This window comes from Pezoporus flaviventris, unplaced genomic scaffold, assembly GCF_033815535.1.
Source record: "Pezoporus flaviventris isolate CSIRO_AGI_PZ_B2104156 unplaced genomic scaffold, CSIRO_AGI_Pfla_v1 ptg000041l, whole genome shotgun sequence".
NCBI lineage: Eukaryota > Metazoa > Chordata > Aves > Psittaciformes > Psittacidae > Pezoporus > Pezoporus flaviventris.
Genome location: NW_026892589.1, coordinates 4,644,018 through 4,666,180, shown reverse-complemented (window position 1 = coordinate 4,666,180; position 22,163 = coordinate 4,644,018). Strand labels below are relative to the sequence as shown.

The following is a 22,163-nucleotide window of genomic DNA, read 5'->3' as shown; positions in this document are numbered from 1 at the left end:
CGTTCTGGCCCGTCCCGAGGCAGCGGCCGCGCCAGAGTCCACCCGGTCCCGGTCCCCGTCCTCCGGTGCCCGGAGGAGAGCGGCGGGGCGCGGGTCGGCCTCCCCCTGCCTCCCTCCCTCCTCCCGCCCCGCCAGGCCCCCACCTTGGGTGCCGCTGCCCAGCGGGGGGCGCGGAGCTGCTCCCGCCCCGTCCGGCTGCTCCACACGCTGCTGCGGCCACCTGCACCGCAGAACCGAGCGGAGAGGGCAGCAAAGGGGTTTTGTAGTAGAGAGTACGTGTTAAGATGCTAATGGAGCTCAGACATGCACTGTTACCCACCTTCTCCAGGAGGGTACTGCCTAACAGCGCAGCAGTCACCCAGACTCAGTGTAGGGGATAAAACTGAAGCAGCTACGATTTGTCCTTCAGTCAGGTCCAAACACCGCTGTGAGTATGCCCGCCCCCTGCTGACCTCAGCGTACCGAGGACAGGTAACAACACTGAGGATCTCGGAGCGAGTCAACAGCCGCAGTGCATAGCGCTACCAGGGGCCGGATGTGAACCCACCCTTAACCCACACTTCAGTAACCAGCTCGTGCCAAGTCCATGTGCCATACCTGACCTTGCTCTGCAAAGACAAAGGCTACATACTGGAGTGGAGGCATCTTCCTTTTGCTACATGCAGATACATCCTAAAAGTCTGCTCAGAATCCTTTTTGTTACTCCCATCAGCAGCATCTTGTGTTCAATTGTCCGTGATTTCTCCTTACACTTGGAAGCTGGCCATGCGTGACAGTAACTGCCTTCTTGCTCTGCTGCATGACACTGTTCTAGATCCACAGCTGGAGGCAGAAAGTCCAGATACTGCTGAACTTTGAGCATTCCACTGCCATGCTGGAGATAAGCAGCAGTATTTCCTTTTGGCAGTTATTCTCCTTTACTCCCTGATTTTGTACTGCTGTCTGCAGTTAAAACAAAACACCATGTCACTCGATTTTCTGCATTTTTACTTATTTACATGTATGAAACTTAACAAGCGTCTCTCACATTTTATCTTACATATTCACACAATCAGGTACACCTCAAAAGGGAAAGAGGCAGGCTGCTGCCAGGCACATCAGATACCAATCACTTCCAACGACGGTAAGCTACTACCATCACACTGGGCTGAATCTGAGCGCCCTTGAAAACCGTTTGCACTCTCCTTCCTTTACCTCTGCTCTAACACAAATTTTGGCAATCAAGGACTGCAGCTACTTGAAACCAAGCTGAGGTCAGGTGATAGATATTGGCAAGCCAACAGCTCAGATTCTTTTTCCAAGGGCTTAATCAAGTTCTGTTGAATATCAACAGCAATATTGATCAGGTCCTCTTGGAGCCTCAAGATGAATCTAACAGAGGCTCTTTTCCAGTCATCCTTCACCTTTACTTCCTTGCCACAAGGTAAAACTTCTAGCTGTCTCCCTAAGAGATACACCCCTATTTCACGGAGCACTTGCATGCATCTTATCCAGACAATCAGTCCAGAACAGAACAAGCCGGCTGTCTTTGTTCCAGCAGAAGTCTGTGAAGTCTTTCAGCAACCGGTCAGCAAACTTCTCATCCCCGGTGGCACTGGAGCGCCACGTTTTCGTCAGCATGGTGTTGTAGGCCCAGTTGTAGCCGATGCGCTCCTCACAAAACATGTTCTGGTTGGTGGAGCTCGTGGAGTTGCGCCGGCGACGCTGCTGCCCACAAGAAAACTTCCGCTTGGAATACGGGAGCTGCAAAAACACTGTCCCTGGGGGAAACAGACAGGACTTTACTCTTAAGCACCTTGTAGCTGAACTAAGCGTCGTTTCATTGCCTCTTAGCAAGAGAAAATGGGATACACTTCTCCTCCTTTGCTTTTACGTGCTATTTCTTCCTGCAATTTACAACGCAGAGAGCACACTTGTTCTTGCCTTTCTCCTGGTAGATGGGAATGAAGCAAAGATGCAGGCTCCAATCCATTTTCTAACTTTACATCAATTTCCATCTCTCCTGTAATTTTCCAAAAGGTCTCTTCCCATCATTGTTTTCATGCATCAGCAACCCCTCTGAAAACACTGTTGTTTTACTGTAATATGCCATGCATGAAGCTTAGTTAGAAGTGCTGATAGATCAACATTTATGAAGAACAATAATGAAAGCAAATGCTTTCTCTATCTCCCCCCCCAGTGTACATTAGTAGAGATGCATCTACAACTGAACTTAAGCATGAGAACAGAGCACTGACTTGTTCCAACACCTTTCCCTCCTTCCAGCTTCTAGATACCCATTTATTTACACTGCACTTGGAACAAGTTTTGCCTTTTTTATTTTTCCATCTCCTGGAAAGAAATGCTTCAGAGACACTATAAAGCAAGACTTCAACGCCACTGATGAGCAGCAACACCTTGCACTTTCCACACTGCCTCTCTGGTTTGATCTGGCTGATACACCTACTTGTCATGTGACCAGGGACATAATGAGGACCAAAGCACTAGCATAAAACACAAACTGCATGTAAAATGGTTCTTCTGTTTATAACAGCCTCCTCCTTACCCCAGTGACTGCCAAACATTGCTCACCTGTGACATGGATATACTGGGGCTTGTTCTCAGCTGGGAAGTTGAATGCAGAGGCCGAGTATTTATCTTGCACAAATCCAAATCTGGAGAACAAACACCAGGAGAATGAAAAAGAAATATTTCATATATATATACACACACATATATAGATATGTAAAAGAGTCACTCCAGCTAGGATTCCTTCAGCCCAAGGTAGGGTCAACCTTCCCCTGTCACTTATGGCCCCTTTTCTTATGGCCTGAAGGCAAGGGGAAAAGGGATGAAGAGAGCTGGGCTTCTCCAAACACCCTCCACCCTGCCAGGCACTGTGTGAAAGCCTGTAACTGCACACTGATCTCTGTTCTAACTCATGCCGGAAGCAAGAGCACCAGTAGCTCAGTCTGGGAGCTCTGACGAAACAGGGCAGCTGCACACGGATGACGGAACAGTGACAGCCAAGACTGACATTCCTTGGGCATGTTTCAAGCTGTAACATCATTTTCTTCCGTGCCAGGCAATATTCCATGCAGAACTTCAAGCAGCTCACCTGATCGTTCTCTGCTGTTTGTAGAATACCTGTTCCTCTCCTGCTTTCTAAGCTAATGAAAGCTTATTTCCAAGCTAAAGTCCATTACAAAAGGCAGTTTCTCTGTCATGAAAAAGACCTTGGCAGCAATAACATGATACAAACTAGCAGCTCAAGCACACAAAGGGGGCTAAGCTCCTGCTCATGCTGCATGACAGTTCTAGATCTTCAGCTGGAGGCAGAAAGTTCTGGATACTGCTGAACTTTGAGCATTCCATTACCATGCTAGACATAAGCAGCGGTATTTCCTTTCAGCAACTGTTCTCCTTCTAAGTTTCCAACAATTCCTTCTTAAACCAGGCAAAACCTCCTGGTATCCAGCTCACATCCCAGTCTCCTGCCTATTGTCAATCATTGGTTGTCATCCAAATCAAGACTGGGTAAGTACACATGAAGGAAGTAACTATCCCTTCTCAGAAAGGAATCTATTTACAGACTGTCTGCTTCTAACTTAAAATAACAGGGCACCTTCCAAAGGCAATGCCCTCCCTACAAGGAGAGTATGGTTTACTAATGAGTGACAGGCTGAAACACTATCTACCTGCCCCTTGCACCCACAGAGCCACCTCCAGGCATTCTAGTTATATTTTTGTCAAATAACCTGCAAGCAGACTTCAGAGAGGCAGACAGCACAGAACCCACACGACTCAGGAGTGACAGCTCAGCAGAGATCTTCCCCCTGCATCATCCAGGGAGACAGGAACCTTTCAGTCACTCTGCTCTCTACATACCTGTGCGCTATTGCTTCCTGAAGGAGGTGCATACGGTCCCAGTACGTTTCTGGTTCAAAGCCTAAAACAAACAGAAGGTCACAATTGCCCAGTAAAGCTGCTTTATTTCCTTCAAGACCACAGTTTTCCTCAGAAGACCTGTTTTTAATAATAATTTCTTTTAGTCACTTGTTTTCCTGTCAGCTGTCCCTTGAACACCATCCTATTAGAGACATGTCTTGCACACTCCAGTAGCAGATTCATGCCTGAATTTAGCTTTTCATTTAGCTCCTGAGATGAAGGGGAACAACATAATGGGGTGTGTGGGAGGGGGCAAGGAGGGGGAGCAGGCTGTTGTGTGTCACCATGAAGTGCTCTGAAAATAATCGTTCAAAGTCAGTGGGGTTATGGTGATCTCACAGCACATGGCTCTGTCACTGACTGATTTACACTGACAAGACACCTGTAACCCTGGGCACTGGGTTAATGAAAATAAACTATCATCTTTACTATTTTAAAACAGAGCCTTTTCCCAACTGTCCCTTCTCACGATGCACTTCTGCCCCTCTCTGCATGGGGATAGAGCTTTCTGATCTCTGAGCTTCCACCTGACCAGAACAGCATCACTCAAAAGGGGCAAAGTCACATTGCAGAAAAAGAGACTGCAGTTTCTAGCTCTTAATCTCATGTGCAAACACTCTTACCACGAATGTAACCATGGCAACAACAACAAAAACCCAGGAGGATGGAAGTCGTGAAAGCCTAATCTCACTGAAGGGAGAACAAACAAATGCTGGGTACAATTGCAGAGCAGCTGTGGGCAGGGTCTACCAGCAAAACAGACTCTTACAATGTGACATCCTGTCAAATAGAACAACTGCTTGGTTGATTATCATTACTCTATAATGATATGCAACATTATGGCAACAAAGATCAGTGGGGAGACAACCTTTCCTGTGCTTTGGTACTTCTTGCTGCCAACTTCATACACTGTTGCATGGTGATGAGCCTGTCACTACAGCTTCCCCCAAGTGCCACCCTTCCTGAGGGTGGCTGCTGAAATGCATGTCTTGTAAATGAGGTTCTTCATGTCAGCTGCATGCCAGAAGGGACCTGCTTGCAGAAAAGTGTAAAGAGGCAAAACAAAGAACACTTCTTACCGTCAAACAAATGCTCACTGCCCTCTTTCAACAAGCAGCTCACATTGAGTGGGATGAACAACTGAGCTCGAAGTGGGTCTCCATATAAGTAACTGGGCAAAGCAAACGGTCCTTCCAAGACTGGAACTAGCAAGAAACCACAGGATGTGGCTTTGCGATGCCAACCCTGAACCTGAGAAGAGATTGAAGCAAGAAATTATGTGACATGTGTCAAACTGAAGAAGAGCGCTTATGGGCATAGGACCAACTCATTTCCCAAGAAGAGATCAGACATGCTCAATTCTCCACAGGCTCTGCTTCCTTTGTATGGCAAGCACACAAGCATCCTTGTAGGTAAAGCAGTACAAGCGCAAGCCATCAGGCTTTCTTGTTTGAAGTGCCACATCAATCACAAAGCACTTTAAAATAGGACATTTTTCAGGAACTGATTCAGCCTACATACCATCAGCGGCTAAGCACTGCTGCTTTACTGGAACAGCGCAATAGACTTTAAATAGAAGCAAACCCAATCCCCTAGTGGTGGCTGGCTGGGTGGGGTGAAACCTGGTGTTAAATAATATGGGGTTTACAGAAGCGACAAAGGGGAAAACGAACAAAATCTAAAAATTAAGAAGTGACACAAGCCACTTGCATTTCCAGTTCCAAATGTCTTCAGCTAGTTCAACAGCATTGCTGAACTGGAAGAACACACTCCCTGGAAAAGCCCTCTCACAAAAGCAGTTCCACTAAGACTTAAAGTTCTCAGGTTTGGGGATAGAAGGAATGCAATGTGAAATGCATTCTTTTTCCAAATGTCCAGCTTGATGCTTAAGATTTGCCTAAAGAGGACTCAAATTCATCAGCTTGACCTGCACTGTTCTATGCACACTGTGCACGAAACCCCCTAAAAGCAGGAAACTATCCTGCATACAGAACGAGTACAGACAGCATGATAAATGATGACCAGATGCAGCAGTGCTAACCACCACCAGTAAAATGACTTATGGAAATAAGGACAGATCCAACCCACTGTTCCTTTCTAATACTTCCTATGACAATGTCCTCAGTAGTCAAACGGATACAGAGGCCAGAGGGGCATTGCTGTGGCCACCCAAAACAGAAGGACTCACTCTTACCATCTCAAAAAGAACAGCTGCAGTCACTGCCATCCAGTGTAACTTGATTTCAAAGGCAGCATTCAGGGAGAAGTTGCCATGGTAATAACAGCTGCACCACTCCAAACGGTCAGTGCGGTTATTCACATCCACGTCGAGCGTCACTGTCCGTTGCTCAGGCACTGTGGCAGCTACTTAGCCAAGGAATAATAGGGGTATATTTAAAAGATCCATTAAAGAGAGGGTGGGAGACAGGTTGAAGAGAACACAAGAAACAAGCTATTTAAGAGTAATTTGTCCTGCCACTCGTCCACAAATATTTTTGGGCTAGTAGAATAGTCCCAGAATGCTGCTCATCCAGATCAGGAAAGACAAAAAACCTGAAGCATTGCTCATATCAGGGGTCAGTGCCACAGAATTAGCTCCCTAAGAAGTCAAAAGGCACTTCAGCTGCAATAAAGAGGCAGAACTGAGACTCAAGCAGCTAATCAGTAAGCGACTGGTGCCACAGTTAACTATGGCTAGACAGCATCAGCTCCTTCATACCCAAAACATTCCAAATTGGTTTTAGTATTTCTGTATGTGCCCACCAGAAATCACAACAGAGTGCTGTTACACAGGGCAAGAGCATTCCAGGACTTTCCACAGCTAAAGGAGATCAAAAGTTAAACGTCTTGCTTCTTTAACCCCACATCACTGCATTGCTAAAACTGCACATCCGACACTTTCTGTAAAAGCATGAAAAGTCAGCCAAGACTCATGCAGCAGCGCTACCATCACTGCAACACCTTCTACTGCTTGGCAGTAAGCGTTGGGATAGTGCCCACACCCAGCTCCCTTTGTGCCCTAGACCCCAGCATCGCAGTGAAAGAAAATCTCAGCTGTCAGGCAAGAGAAGCATAGAAAGTGGAAGTGACCTGGCTGGTGTCATACTGCAACTGCAAGGCCAGGGATAGAACTCCAGTCTCCTGACTCTGAGACCAAAGTCCTGCTAGGAACCATAACCATGCTGTCACTTTCAGCTTTTCTTTAGGCAAAAACATAATTTAACATTTCTGTAATGTTAACAATTGACACAAAACAAAGGTGCAATACCATTGAAAAGACCTTGCACTTTATCGCATGCATGAGGGATGGATGTTGTTATTTCTTAAGTAGAAGAAAATGTGCACCATTTGATACAGTCAGCTTTTAAATGACCTTCTAATTTAATGGCTTAATGGTGTTAAAAAAAAGAATAAAGTTCTTCCTTGAGGTAGATGGAAAGTTCCCACCTTCACTTCTGCTGCAAGGTAGCTGGAGACAGTTTTCAAGGTTATTAGAAAATCCTTTATATTGCTATTATTGCAGCTTAGGAAAAAAATAAAAGAGAAAACCCCAGTAAGAATGGAAGAACATGGCCCAGTTTTGTAAATACGATCCATTTTTGGTTTTGGAAATGTAAAATCTGCAGTTTCTGAGTTGGGCTGGTATCGTCAGATCAACATTTTGTGATTTTCTTGCTCATTTTTGGTGGAGTATCACTGTGAATACAGCCCTCATGGTTAAAAGGTGCCAGTTTTGTAACTAAGTATGTTGGAAAACAACATCCCAAAGCTGTAAAGTGAAAGCAGCCCAGTTAGGTAGATGTTGGTCATTAGCTCAGAGGTCAGTGATAACGCCACAGTCCAGTGTGCCCAAACAAGCACACTGTGAAGAATGAGCTCCCTGCTCCCTTAGGCTGATCCTTTTTCCAGGTAATGCAGACTCCCCATTAGGGCTGGAGCTGCTCTCTCCACCTTGTCTGCAGCTGTAATCCACATGTAAAGCAACAGGAACACAGTCCAACCAGGTGAGCTAATCAAAAGGACCTTGAAAACTGATGAGAAATATCCATGTGCCTGAATTCAGAAGCTTCAGATTAAAACCAACTAAATTTTAATAGAATAAACTCTGTCTTTGATAAACCTGATTTTAAGAGGACTCACCTGCTTCCCAATTATCTTGTACCACTGAGTATTTAACTAATGACTTATTGAGTAAATCGGAGAGGAGCAGGCAGGTTATTCTCCAGTTACAGACTACACTACATACAAGGCTACAATTGCTAGTGCATGCATTGCTATAAATCAAAAGGGACAAGATTAGGTGTATCACAGGTCAGACTTCCACTGGGAAGGGAAAGAGGACAATCATTGGGCAAGTGATAGGGGAATTGGGAGGGATAAAGATCTTTGAGATATGTGGAGCTTGTTCCAGAGCTCCCAAACCTTGCATGCAATTTCATGTCACAGCCTGACATTTAGGGAAGGTGGGGAGGGGAAGAAATAAAAACCACAACCAAATCAAAGCCAAGAGAGGAACAAATGAAGTCACGTGGACCAGAGGTCATCTGGGTTTAGTAAAGCTCCTTGCCTCAGATGAACTGATGAAGGTTTTTTTGGAGTACTGTTTAGAGGAGGGACAGCACAGAAACATCAGTTACACCAGTTCCTTTGTAAGAAAGAAGTTCCACACTGGATTGTTCTCCAAGAAACTCTTATTGCTGGAATAACCAGCACATGAGCAATCTGGAGGCATTTTTCATTCTTCCATGAACTGCAAATTAATTAAACAGCAGAACAGTCACAGTTCCAACACAGATCAGAGGGCTGCACAGGTGTGTAACTACATCACATGCTGAGGGAACACACTCTGCCCTGGATGGCATTAAAGAAAACATGAGAGGGGCACTAAAGCACCCTTCCTTCTTTGCCCATTGCCCCAGGTGCAAGCTTACTGAGTGTCTTAGCCTTCTCATTTCACAAGAGAACAGACGCCAGAAGAGTTGTTTTCTTGAGCTAAATAGTGAGTATAAGATCAAACCATGCACAGGATCCAGCCCAAACACCTCCAGCCTTCCCAGTACTTTCATGCCAGCCTACATTTAGGCTTCAGCTCTGGCCAATCACTGAGATAATGAGGCTGCATACTAGCCAAGGCACCAGATTTGGTGTGCGACGGGAGAATATCCTGCATGTGTTGACTTCAGAGAATTAACCATTATTTCAGACTTTCTATCCTTAATGTTTCTCATTTCTGATGCTGTTCCTCTTCAAACAAGGCTTTCAGAAGTACACAAGGATTACTGTAACTTCAGGTTTAAGAGATACTACACCAGCAGTAAATTCTCTTCAGCAGGTCAAATATGCAAAACAGGAGAACAGCAGAATTTTCTTTTTATCCTTAAATGTCAGGGCTTTAGAAGATGCATCTGAATAAATCTGAAGTTGCAGTTCCATAGCAATGATTTTTCTCATCATTTTAAACAGGGAAAGAGGAACAAAAGCAAGCGACTCAGGCTGGCCTGGAAATGCCACAAAAAGCTGACAAAGCAACACAATCAGTCATGCAGCCAGGGTGTTTCATGGGCTGTTAGTTGTAGTCAGTGTTATACTTCGCACATTACAGAACTTTAGATACCATAATGGTTTCTTGTCCAGCACCAAGATCTTCCATATATAAGATCTTCCATATGATTTTTGTAGCTGGGCTTCCCAGACATTAATATCAGGAGTCTGGGTATACATGGTTCAGATTAGCCGAAAAGTCTCCAGCACACCACAGATGACTTCCAATACATCTGTGGCTTTTGCCATTAAGCAGCAAGACATACAATTTTAGGTACAGCTTTGTTGCTCTGCTGTACTTATAACTTATCCCTCCATGCTCACTACAGGTTGTGAAGAGTCCCTCTGGATCTACAAGGACCAAATCAATATTTGCTCTCTGAATTCAAGAGGATGGCATGGGGAGGGGTTCAGGAACATTGAAAGAATACTTTTTCCTGTATTCCAGTACTCAGAAGTGAAAACTGCCCACTCAGCCAGTGAAACACATCTCTAGCATATGAGAACAAGTCCATGTGCAAGACACATTTAAGGCCAGCATGAAATTTGCAGCTTTAATTGCTGGTCCACGTGAGATCATACCCTTGGCTGGCTGCTCTTCCCCTTTCAAACTATCCCCTTGAACTTCCCCAGCTGTCACCTGTGCTGTGCATCTACCTAATAGTGCAGCTGCCTGGCTCCGTCCTCCGAAACTGCGGCTAAAGGAACTGTGCCTACTTGCATAGGAGGCTGGGCGGCTGGGCAGCCAGGGCAGGAAGAATGCTGGGATTTCCGAGTGCAGGAGCTCTTCTGCCACAAACGCCACCTCAAACCATTTCCTCTGGAAGGCAGAGAAGTCATCCATGGCAGCTGTGTGCCACATGGCAGGCTGCTGCATGCCCACTGAACAAAAAGGAAGGGGAAGGAGAGACTGCAGTTAAAAACCAGTGTTCATGATCAAGAGAAAGAGGTAATTCTTTCTGAAAAAGAGGAAGGAGGAAAAACAAAAAAGTTATGTTGTCTGCAATTCCTTTTTTTTCTTTTATTAACCAAAAAAGCTGAATTTCTTTGACTGTCTTTAGAGCAGTGGTTTTGCTGCTCTCAAAATGCATCTCTGCTGCAGCACCCATAAGAATCAAGCACAGCTAGCGATTATGCAAAGGGGTGATGAGGAAAGGCTTGTAGTAACACAATGCTGACCTCTGTCTGGTTCTTTGTCCACAACAATCTTGTAAAAATAAAAGCCATAAATAAAGGTTCGTAAAGCTTCTCCAGACGCATGGACAATAAGCTGCTCTTCTAGCATTTTCTGAACAAAGTAAAGAGAACAGAGCAAACACAATAAAAAAGGAGAAGTCACTCTTCCAGTTACATAAAGAGGTTGCTAGAGAACATTAGGAAATAATCTTCCTTTTCTTGACATCTTTTTGTTCAGATATGTGCCTAATGAGAATATCAGCAGTGTTATCTCTTGATATTCAGCACATGTAGCAAGTTCTTATCTCCCCGAGAAATTGTTTGACCTTTCTGCAGATGTCAGCCTTCCTCCCTTTCTCTGCTCTGGTTTTATAGATGGATTTATAGGAAGGCAAGAGGTTGGAAACATTCTGGGTTCTCTGTTAATTGATATGGGATCTCAGCAGAGGAACGAACTCCAAAACACTTCCAACCTTCTGCCCATGACACAGTTTGCTAGGGAAGGAAAAAGAATGAAAATCCACGAACACAAGCAGTGTGTCTTGCACAAAGTGTGCATATTTCAGCACCCATAAAAGAGAGGTCATACGCTAGATTTATTATGACTCATTAACTAATTATTAGAAGAAAAACCAAAACTGAACCCCAAGCAAATCACACTGTAGTTGCTTTGTAATTCTAACACAACAGAGTTCTTGTTAAGAATCTGCTAACTGGAGGTTATACACAGAACTGTCATCATATGTAAGTGGGAAAAAATAATACATATTACTATCGAAGAATATGTCCCTGATTTGTGATAGGGAATCCAAAAAATGTCATCATTATCTCGTATTCTCTTGAACACTGTTTTCAGTATCTATCAGTAAGAGGGTTTTAATAAGAAACACAAATTACTGCTACGCTTTCCTCTACAATTCTACTTCTTCACAGGGTAAAGTATTTGTGGCCCTCCAGGCACCCCTGGATAGTTCTCGTACCTGCATTATGTCGATGGCCATGGCCTGGGTTTGCACACCTTCCACATTATTCACCAGCCAATGGACAACTTCCGCACTGATGAAACAGTATGGAGAGAGGCCCTTCTGTTCAGAGAGCAGCTGGATCCCTGTGCTGAATCACAGCAATCACACGTGTTAACATGGACTCACTGACACTCCTCTTAAGTTACAAAGACAAAAATCACTGCTGGGAAAAAAAGGGGGATAAGAGATACAGGACACAGTGCCCCATAGCGGCACATCATTAGCTTCTGGTAACAGCACGGAGAGCTAACACTGACAGCACTTTGGTATCTTACTGAGACTTGATTTGACAAGATTCTGGGATTCTCTATAAATTGAAGTCTCTGCAGCAATACTCGGACCTCAACAAAATCCCTTGTTGAAGAGCCTGAAACTGAGTAACAGAAGGAAGCTTAAAACTCTTCCACAGCTGACATGGGGTTTTCCTTTGACTGACTCCATGCCCTCTTACAAAACATCTAGGCAAATGTTAAGCACATTTACATTAAAAACTTACGTGGGGTGTTTCATGGCTTCGAGAATCTCTATCAGTGTGGAGGAGGAAGTCAGAGTGCTTGCCGAACACTGCTGGGAGCTGGGAATTAAACAGAAGCATGTTCAAAACTCAAGGAAGCTACCAGATTTGTTCAAATATATATATTAAAGAAAAACACTCTCTCTTCTCTTCCCATCACTGACTTTGCTACATTTATTTCCTTTTTCATCTCAAAAAGGACAACTAAAAGCATCAGACCTGTATTTTCCCCCGAGGTGGTCAGGTCCTATTGACTCAAAGCACACGACATCACACACAGCCGTACTCAGGAGCAATGGAGAGCAAACATTTTGAGGTTGGCTTTTTTTTAAACTGTAATATACAACCACAGGAAACAGGTGCTAATATAGTTTATTTTTCGTGTTGCTTCCTCCCCAGTGTCTCGCCTCGTTAGAACCTCTTGGATTTCATCAACCTACTCGATTCAATTAGATCTGCAGGGCCCCCCTTTGCTAGAACAGACAGAAGCCAGATTCAATTCTAAGCCTGGTTTTCTGCTAACAGGTTTCAGAAATGGTATTTCTTCATTCTCCACTTCTTGAAGAATGAAGCTGGGTTTGTGGGTGGGGAAATCAGGCCTTGTGTTCATTTAATTCTGGAAAACTGGGTTGCAAGGCTTATTTTACTACCACTCTTTCGGCACGTGTAAACGCTGCAGTGAGGTCTTGTGACAAGTGCCATCTAGTGCTGACAGACACAGCACATCTTGTTCTTAGGTTCCTTTTTAAGTATCCATCCCTTGACACCAGAAAGAGGAATGTAAGTGAACAGAACTGCAGTCCAGCACTGCTGTGCTTTTCTTACCCGCCCTCTGCAGCACCAGCTGTGGTGTATCCTTGGTCTGCAACACTCTGGGAACTTCCCAAGGTCTGCGTGCTGCCCCTATCAGGTAACTGCCCCGTGTTTATCAATGTGTTGCCATCTGAGATTACAGGAACTGACTGATCTATGGACACCTGCATGGAGTAAACACAGTAACATCTTTATGAAATCTATGATGCAATCCATTGCCTATTTTCCCTCTGCCCCACATTACCTGTACCTCAGCATAGGTTAGTTAACAAGCAGCAATACTACAAGGCAAGCACAAGCATACACAGAAAGGATAACTACAGTCTTATTTTGCCATCACTACAGAGCTACTGACAAACACAAAATTCAGACCCCAGTAAAGATGAGGATCACCAACTCAGTAACAACTGCTGAGAAAGCTACTGGCAAACCAGCAACACCAGTCCCAACCTGACATTTTCAACTGGAGTGAATAACTTTGACTATAAACACGCAACGAACAGAACAGGAACTTAATCACTACAGGAAAGTAGTAGGCAGCCAATAAAAAATAGTTTCAATTCTAACTCTCAGACAAAAATACACAAATGTATCACACGAATTCAAGTTTCATAATGCACAAAATCAGCTCATCCTCCTTCCTTTCTTAGGGTAGTATCAGGAGGCTGGTTGGCACCCACCCACACCTTTGTCGCCAAGACAACAAGAACACTTTCCTCCCGCAGGAACACTTGCACTAGTCCAACGGTAGACTGAATAGTTCACAAAATTAACATAAAATCATCTCAGAAAGAACATGAATGCGGAAAGATTCAGCAAAGTACAGGCTGTAACTGCCATCTGTCATTAACACGTACGGCTTCGGAAAGGCGCATTATATAAAAGCTGGGGAGGTGGGGGAGAGGAACACGAACAGCAGAGTAACTCACTAACTCAAACCGGTGTAAATACGAAGGCTGATCTCCCATGATGAATCCACAGCATATGCACAGCTGAAAAGCACAAAGCTTGTGGTTTGGCTTAGGTCTGATAGCCAGACCAGAGTCCTTTCTTTATGCCATTTCTCACATCTCAAAGATCTCTCACTCTGCAATGGCAGATGTCCCTTTTTGGACAGCCAAAAATGGCAGATGCTCTCAACATTGAACCTACAGTCCCACAGGAAGCTAAATCCACTCTCCCACCTCAAAGTTCACTTCAACTAGCAGTATTTTCTACTAACACAGTGTTATTGCTAACTCCTAACTGGCATTTAAGTGTACAAACAACTTCTGTCATGATGACTCTTTTATTTTCAGCCCTCAGTTGCCTAAGAGTTCAAGGACACAATTTGACTTGGATCTCCCCAAAGCCACCTGTCAGTCAAAGCCACAGAAGATATTTAGCCAAGAACAAGATGAGTAAGCTGTTGCCATTTTGTTTAGCAAGGGAAGATGGAAAACAAGTACTTACTAGAACACAAAAAGAGAAGGTTCAGCAGTTGACAAGACAGCACTGCAAAGGACAGTAAAGCAGGGCACATGAACAGCCAAAGCACATCACAAACATTGAGTGGTGGAAGGAAATGTTCATATCCACCACCACCAGCCACTTTGTCCTGCTAATGCTGTACATCTTGCTCTCAACAGGCAGATCTGGAAACTAACACAGGTTCCCCACATGGGAAGCTCAGGACAACAAATGCTCTTCATCACCTCAGTCCAAAAGCCAGCGATGACAAGACCCCGTTTAAAACTAACCTGTGAGTAGGAGGTTGAAGCTGTACGTGGGCTGCGAACAAAATCCATAAAGAAGGCCCCATCCTGAAGGCATCAGAGGAAGTAGGCCCATTAATGGCAACAGCAACACGGAGTTGAAGAAAAGCAAATACAATGTTGTGCAAGTATGAAATGACCACAGAGAGAAAGTATGAGGAGAATGCAAATCCCAAACAGACCCAGAACATGAGATGCAGCAGAATGCAGAGCATCAGGAGTCACTCACACACATACCTTCACTTTCTCTCTCTGTAACAAGACAGTGCTCTTCATGCACAGATGCTTTTTCAAAGACTTGAAACCCACACTTATCAGAAGCCAATTGAAACTACAGCCTTCTCTCCACGCTTCATAGCGGAGAGACTTGAGCTCTAAAGTATGTGGGTTTCCATCCCAAATGCAAAGCTGAACAGTGATACAGAAACCTGTAGAACTGCATGTGTCATGACAAATATCCAGAGACAGACAGCAATTTTTCTAGTCTGTCAGTCATTCAAATGATAAAGAGGGAGAGGCAAAGAAGCACTTTCAGGAAGCACATTCCTCCTCTCAACTGCAGGTCTGGTATGGTACAAAGGGAAGGGAAGAACACACAGATCTTTCCAACGCTGTGTTTAATATTTCATGCAAAATGAAGATCCTGCCTGCACGATGTTCCCACCTACTTGCAAACCCTGGATGAATTCATCCCCGGCTGCTATTCAAAGATGTGTCAAGATTCTCTTATCACATAAGACAATGCAGTGGAACTCAACTAGATTTTCATTGCCTATTTGCAATTCTTTATTCTGCTTCCTAGGCAAAATATTTTGTCTAGCCCGCAGTTAGGATGCTGCTTATCCTGTTATGTATGTATAAAAGTATTTTCTGGAAAGAATCAGCAACAGGGTTACATGGCTGGCAAGTTACGCAGTGCTGAAGCAGAGCCAAGCATCCTTTATCCATACAGGCAAGGACTTCCCAAACAGATTATACACCAAGCTAACTCACTGTGGTAAACCCATGCTGTATTGCCCAGTAACTGGCTGAAGTGACTTGTCAGTTCTACTCTGCAACAGGGTAAAGGTGGAGCCAGCGGCTCTGTTTTGCTTTGGAATAACCCCAGCACTGAATAGCATCCTAGAAAAGCACTTGCCCCCTGGCTGTTGACAGAGCACACAGCTGTCACAAGTTGTCAGTACTTTGGCTGCAAGTCTCTGGACATACCCATGCTGGTGAGCCCTAAAGGGCTCGTGTTGTCCTGGAAACACGAGGCACACACTTGCCAGTGTTTCCAAGTGAGCACAAAGTTGTTTGTCAGGCTACCTCCACCAGCACCTTTCCAACAAGTGCAAGCCATCAATCTGGAAATCCCAATTGCTTCTCTTCAAGTCCCTATATGTAAATACTTATAAAAGTGTTTACTACTGTCGTGTGAAAAGGTTTCAATTGATAACTTGCTCTTCGAGATTCTCCAATTAGCCCTACAGAAAGGCTTTTGAATATAGTTACTTTTAAAATGACACAAAATCCCATCTGCTTTTCAGAACTTACTGGTAGTACAATGTCTGCTACTTGGTTTCCAACACACCAGTGCACTATTGCTGAGTAAGCCAATTTTGACTTTTTCCCTTTGCTGCCCAGAACAATCAGACACAACATTCTTCTGTCCTGGGTCCTAGATGGAATCTTCACCAGCTTTACTGGTAGAAAAAGATATTTACAATTTCCATATTTAAAGAGGGAAGTTTGATGAAGCTGATTTTCCAAAACAGTTGAAGAAGAGAATGCAAGGCCTGATTTATGATCTGTAAGTTTGCAAACATGCCTCAAGCCAGTTTCTGCAACTATTTTTTCCAAGCCTAGCATGACCTGCTCCAGAATCACATCTGTGTTTTGGAAACACTCTTTTTACAAATAGGTGTCTATTACTAAGATGATTGCAGTTGCTCTATCACTTCAGCTAGGACTATCCAGGTCTCCAGAATAACTCAACACTTGTCCCTGGCAGCAGCAGAAAAGGGGGCATTGTGGAAACATTAGGTGGGAAGTGAAAAATACTGAAAGAGATGGTTAAGTTGATAGGGAATCTGAGAACTTTTTCTTTGTAATATTTCAACTGTTGAACCCAAAGCCAGATCACACCACAGTGCTGTACCTTCATTCATCGAATGTTTCTGGTTGGACTTGGAGGTAGAGTTCCTGCTCTCCTGGCACCCACAGAATAGTTGACAGGAAGGCTGAGGGGATAGCACAGTCTTTTCTTTAGCTGTCTGAAGAGAGCTCCAGGAAGAGAGTTTTCTCCAGCCTGGAGTTCAGCCAGTAAAGGAAGGACATCTAAATCACTACTCAGGAACACATCCTCTCCTCTAAGCAGAAGCAAGTGACTGGAGTGCCTACTGTTAAAATTCCACTGAAGCTTCACACAGTCATGGTCTAGAGCTTGATTGTGCTCTTAAAGACAGCCTTCATGCAGATGGAGACAGCACTGACCTACTAAATCTGAAAATCAAACCCTGACTGAAATGAAATGTGCTACTGGAAAAGGAAATGGACTAATTAATAAATACCACTTAAATTAGCAACACACACTGGGACAGTATCCCAGGAACTTCATCTCATTCTCACAGTTGGATAGCTGCACCTCAACCCTCTTCTTATGCCCTTGCACACAAAGGCTTAAGGGCATCCCCAGTACAGGACCAGTCCTTGCTGGAATCTAGAGTAAGATGTGGTAGGATGTACCCATTTGCTTACAGAAATAGTCTATTATTTGAGAAATTTCTACACAAAAATAGTAGCTGAAGAAAGAGCAGAAAGTCTTTACCTTGCGAGGGCTGTCCAGATAGGTGGGTGTGATAGCAATGCTCCCACTCTCCGAAGGCTGCCCAGAGCTCTTCCCAGAAAGCATTGCTGCTTGCTGCTCCCCCAGTGTCCTGAAACAAAAGGAAGGAATGCAAAGTTTGTTCAAACACACCCTGTGTCAGCTCCCACCCGAAGGGAAGCACTGCAGAGGGGTACTACTGTATTTTCAGGCATTTGCTCTCCCACATTCTGAAGCACAGAATCAACCCAATATCTGTAAGCACCTTTTACCTCACAAAAACAACATGGACCCTTGATCTTACTCAGTTTTATTATGCATATGCAATACTACCTTATCATTACCAAAACATTAAAATTTTGTATGTATTTAACAGCAACAATGTTTTAAATTGTGTTTATAGATTCTCTGGTATGAGTAATCTGAGTTTCTTTGAGCCATTCTAGATCAACACTGAAAAAGAACCTCAGAAGTTTCACAGATGTTTTAATAAGAGTTATCCGTGAAAACAAGCTATTTTGTTCAGGCTATATTTGCTACCCAATGTCTATACTGAGACCACTCAACCAGTGTGGTGTACCTGTGTACACTTAGGTCCCAGTGAAGCTGCTTTTATGCAGCTACAACTGTACTGGCAAATCACAAATAGAGCACAAATTTGATGTGTAATGGACTGAGATGCTCCTTCTAGATTACCAGGTATTCACTTCTCATGTTCCTCTCTAGTTTTTGATATTCATTCTATTAATGGAAACATAATACAAGGAAGTCACTGGAAAAGCCCAGTGTTTCCCAAGCCCTGCCACAAGAATACTGAAGAAGCAGGATTCCACATCCCTTTTGTAAGGCAAAGTTCCCCAAATCTGCTTTAGTCAGCCTAGGTGGGATACATAGGAAGGATGTTCTCGTGCTCTTCACACAGCCTACTTGTAGAGACTCACTTCTGACTGGCTTCCATCTGCAGCAGAGCTGAGAGTGCCGAGGTTCCTTTCTTCCCAATGGGAGGCCCAGACTGCTCCAGAGAGTGGGTGGGAATTGGACCAGCAATCTGCAAGCCTTTCATGGCAGACCCTTTCTAACAGAGGAAAAATGAAAGCACAAATTTAATCAAGCTAGGTGTAATTAATAAGCCATCTCACATCAGCAGGGCTTTCTATGTACACTTCAAAAAGGTAGCTAACCATAGGTACACAAGAAGTGGAACAGCCTAGTGCCTTGTGTGGATGCTATTTCAAAATGGGTGTTATTCTGGAAAAGGCAGATTTGCTCTGAAATAAATTACTCCATTCAGTGTATGAACTGGAAGAGAACTGGGTAAGCACTAACCAGTTTCTCATCATCCTCTTGAAATTCCTGTTCACCAGGAATTCACCCACATGGTTTTCTTTTCATAATCCTTTTACTAAGTCTACAGAACACAGCCAGCCCAGATTGAAGTTACCACCTTAACTACCTCACAAATCCTTTATCAATTACCTGCATCACAAGGTACAATAATGTGTCCAGGATAACCACATCTACAGCACACAGCAATTAACATTTCCAAAGAGGTGGCATCAGGCCACCAGGCTTGTGGTAAGAGAAGACTAGCTGAGGAAAAACCAGAGCACCAACAGGCTAAGACATGGCTGTGCTACCTGGAAGAGCTTGGTTTCTTACCGAGTGAGCTATCTGTTCTGGCTCTCGTTCCAGGCACAGCAGCATAGGACACCCATTCCAGGGAAATTTAATTAGTTCAAGAATAGCAAGGTGTTAAAAAAGCCATACTGAAACCCGAAACAGTACTATTCTATGATTCTATGACATCAGTCAGCACTGTGCTTTATGTACTGATTACCCATACATAAAGCACAGCTACAGGTTGGGCAGAGAAGAGATTCAGAGCAGCCCTGTGGAGAAGGACTTGGGGGTATTGGCCAATGAGAAAATGAACATGAGATGGGTTCAGTGTGTGCTCACAGCCCAGAAAGCCAACCGTATCCTGGGCTGCATCGAAAGGAACGTGACCAGCAGGTCGAAGGAGGTGATCCTGCCCCTCTGCTCTTGTGAGACCTCACTTGGAGTATTGTGTGCAGGTCTGGTGTCCTCAGTGTAAAAAGGACATGGAACTGTTGGAACAAGTCCAGAGAAGGGCCACGACGATGAGCAGGGCACTGGAGCACCTCCCATATGAAGATAGGCTGAGAATGTTGGGGCTGTTCAGCCTGGAGAAGAGAAGGCTGAGTGGAGACCTCATAGCAGCCTTCCAGTATCTGAAGGGGGCCTATAAGGATGCAGGGGGGGACTCTTCATTAGGGACTGTAGGGACAGGACAAGGGGTAATGGGTTAAAACTTAAACAGGAGAAGTTTAGATTGGATATAAGGAGGAAGTTCTTTACTGTCAGGGTGGTGAGGCACTGGAATGGGTTGCCCAAGGAAGCTGTGAATGCTCCATCCCTGCCAGTGTTCAAGGCCAGGTTGTACAGAGCCTTGGGTGAGATGGTTTAGTGTGAAGGGTCCCTGCCCATGGCAGGGGCGTTGGAACTGGATGATCTTAAGGTCCTTTCCAACCCAAAGTATTCTGTGATTCTATACCCATACACACACATACACCCCCAACTTGCTTGGGACTGCCTCAGGGTGTCTCTCTGCTAATGCTTCAGCTAAAACTCAAGCTCAGCTTCTCACCCAACTAAAAGCTGACTCACTCGGATCATTCGATCAGACCGATGGCGTCGACGAATGCGGTTCAAACCCTCCACAAAGCGAATGAATCCATCCAGGAGCTGCCACTCCTCCTCGTCAGAGCGGGGCTTGTCCCCATACACATCACAGTGCACCTCTCCTTCCATAATGCGTTTGGTGGCACTGATGCAGGCAGGCAAAAGCAGAAAACGGGTCCTCCAGAATTTCAGTGACTCAATAAGGCTGAAGGAACATGAAAATAAGACAGAGGTCAGCAGAGCTTCCTACGGAGGATCATACAGTACATAAGATACACATCTATTTGCTGTAAATTTCAGTTAGTATAGTGACAATCTCATTCTGCTACGCCTGTGCGAGAACTAACAGATATAAATGGGAATGGTCAGCAATGAGTAACACTGGGAAGTATTAAAACATTGATATGCAAAAGAGAAAACAGGGCTATCTTCAGAGTAATTTTATCAGAGATAAAATGCCTTTTCTGTAAAAGATAACCTACAAAGGCTTTTTCACTAAAGATAAGCAAAGAAAAAGGAATTTTAAAGATACACCTTAGAGAAGGTGGCATTTTGACTGATACTGGAAAAGAAACAACAACAAAGACTGGATTTGTTGAGAGAAAATACAGAAAGGCTATTGACACCTGGGGAGACATTCCACATTGCTAATAAGAAGCCGTGCTCTACATAGCTTAGGAGTAGGACTACAGTCAGGCTAAGCCTAGGACTGAAGCAAGCCTGCAACAGATTCCAACTAAACAGGAGTTTTGAGTCACAGCCAGAAATGAGTAAGAAGCCAAGAAAAGCATCTGTGTGGTACAAAATGCCATCATATTTCTTTGCATTTGCAGCAGAGGGAAAAAAAATGGTTCATGCTGTATTTTGTGATCAAGACTTTGTATCAGATAATGCAACAGGCAACAGAGTAAGATTCCTGCTAGCACTACACAAGTGAAAGCAGGCCAGTTACTCTCCCTGGGGTACTGAGCATTCGGTGGGTCAAACTTATTGAAGGAATTTTAGGTCAAAAAGGAAAAGAGGCAATTAGGACACAGAACAGTCTGGATGAACAAGGAGATCTTGCCTGAAATCCTCAGAGCCAGCAGAGCAGATATACTGATCCAAGTAATTCCACTTGTACTCTTCTAGTCTCTCATGGGAAAATTCTACCCAGCAAGAGACAAACTCAGAGTCAGAGTGTGAGGGGCACAAGCTGTAAGTGTAATTTATCTGAGCAGATTCATATGGATACCTAGAGAGAAAACGCAGACATTAATCTCAGCATCATCAATAGCAGTGCTTCTCTTTCTTCTCAAGATACAGAAGGTTCTACAGGATGTTCTTTCTAGCAAGTACCAGCAGCTAGAAAAGCATGCTCATCTGAACACTGACAAGGAACTGCTCAGAAAGATACTCACTTTGGCAGATATCGGGTCACAGTAATTATTTTGTCTTTCAATGTTACTTTGTGGAAAGTACGGCCCATACTCAGCCAGTATTGATCTTCTTCCTCAGGTCGATTTCTTGATACAAGACCTAGTTGTTAAAAGCAAAACACACTTCCTTTCAGCTCGCTGCAACAGTCAGACCTTTGTCAAACTACCTATAGAAAGGGACTCTAAAATTGGGCTTCTGAACTGAAGACAAACTAAAAGCCATCTTTCAGGCCACCTTTTTAAGGAACATAAATGCACAATGATCCTTTTGTTCTTACAGTTCAGATTTCCTAGTACCACAACTGGAGAAGGGCATTCCCCATTCATACACCACCAATACAGACCTTCCCTAGTCAGGACAATTAGAGAACAGACGATATGAAATGTTAGGGAACTGGTGGGCATGATGGCAAAGCTGGGCTCCACTTTCACTTTCTCTCTGTGCTTCATTCCAGGAACTAAGCACTGAAGTACTTCAGTACTTTA

General features: G+C 44.1%; 1 protein-coding gene across 24 annotated transcripts in view; it reads right to left on the bottom strand.

Moving 5' to 3' along the window:
• Window positions 1-972: 972 nt before the first annotated feature.
• DEPDC5 (DEP domain containing 5, GATOR1 subcomplex subunit) overlaps window positions 973-22,163 on the bottom strand; it is a 49,671-nt gene continuing 28,480 nt past the window's right edge. For 9 of the 24 annotated variants that reach the window (XM_061465915.1, XM_061465923.1, XM_061465921.1 and 6 more), the window contains exons 28-43: window positions 21,660-21,777; window positions 21,326-21,493; window positions 20,245-20,464; window positions 18,498-18,631; window positions 17,560-17,668; window positions 14,736-14,798; window positions 13,009-13,160; window positions 12,166-12,243; window positions 11,625-11,757; window positions 10,648-10,756; window positions 10,126-10,350; window positions 6,122-6,294; window positions 5,007-5,178; window positions 3,868-3,928; window positions 2,572-2,654; window positions 973-1,760 (exon numbers count right to left, since the gene is read on the bottom strand). In XM_061465915.1, the coding sequence (XP_061321899.1) occupies window positions 1,465-1,760; window positions 2,572-2,654; window positions 3,868-3,928; window positions 5,007-5,178; window positions 6,122-6,294; window positions 10,126-10,350; window positions 10,648-10,756; window positions 11,625-11,757; window positions 12,166-12,243; window positions 13,009-13,160; window positions 14,736-14,798; window positions 17,560-17,668; window positions 18,498-18,631; window positions 20,245-20,464; window positions 21,326-21,493; window positions 21,660-21,777 (2,294 nt within the window). In that variant the 3' untranslated portion in view covers window positions 973-1,464. Of the gene's footprint in view, window positions 1,761-2,571; window positions 2,655-3,867; window positions 3,929-5,006; window positions 5,179-6,121; window positions 6,295-10,125; window positions 10,351-10,647; window positions 10,757-11,624; window positions 11,758-12,165; window positions 12,244-13,008; window positions 13,161-14,735; window positions 14,799-17,559; window positions 17,669-18,497; window positions 18,632-20,244; window positions 20,465-21,325; window positions 21,494-21,659; window positions 21,778-22,163 lie in introns of those variants that run through there. The other 15 variants (XM_061465917.1, XM_061465922.1, XM_061465919.1 and 12 more) reach the window with 9 other exon arrangements.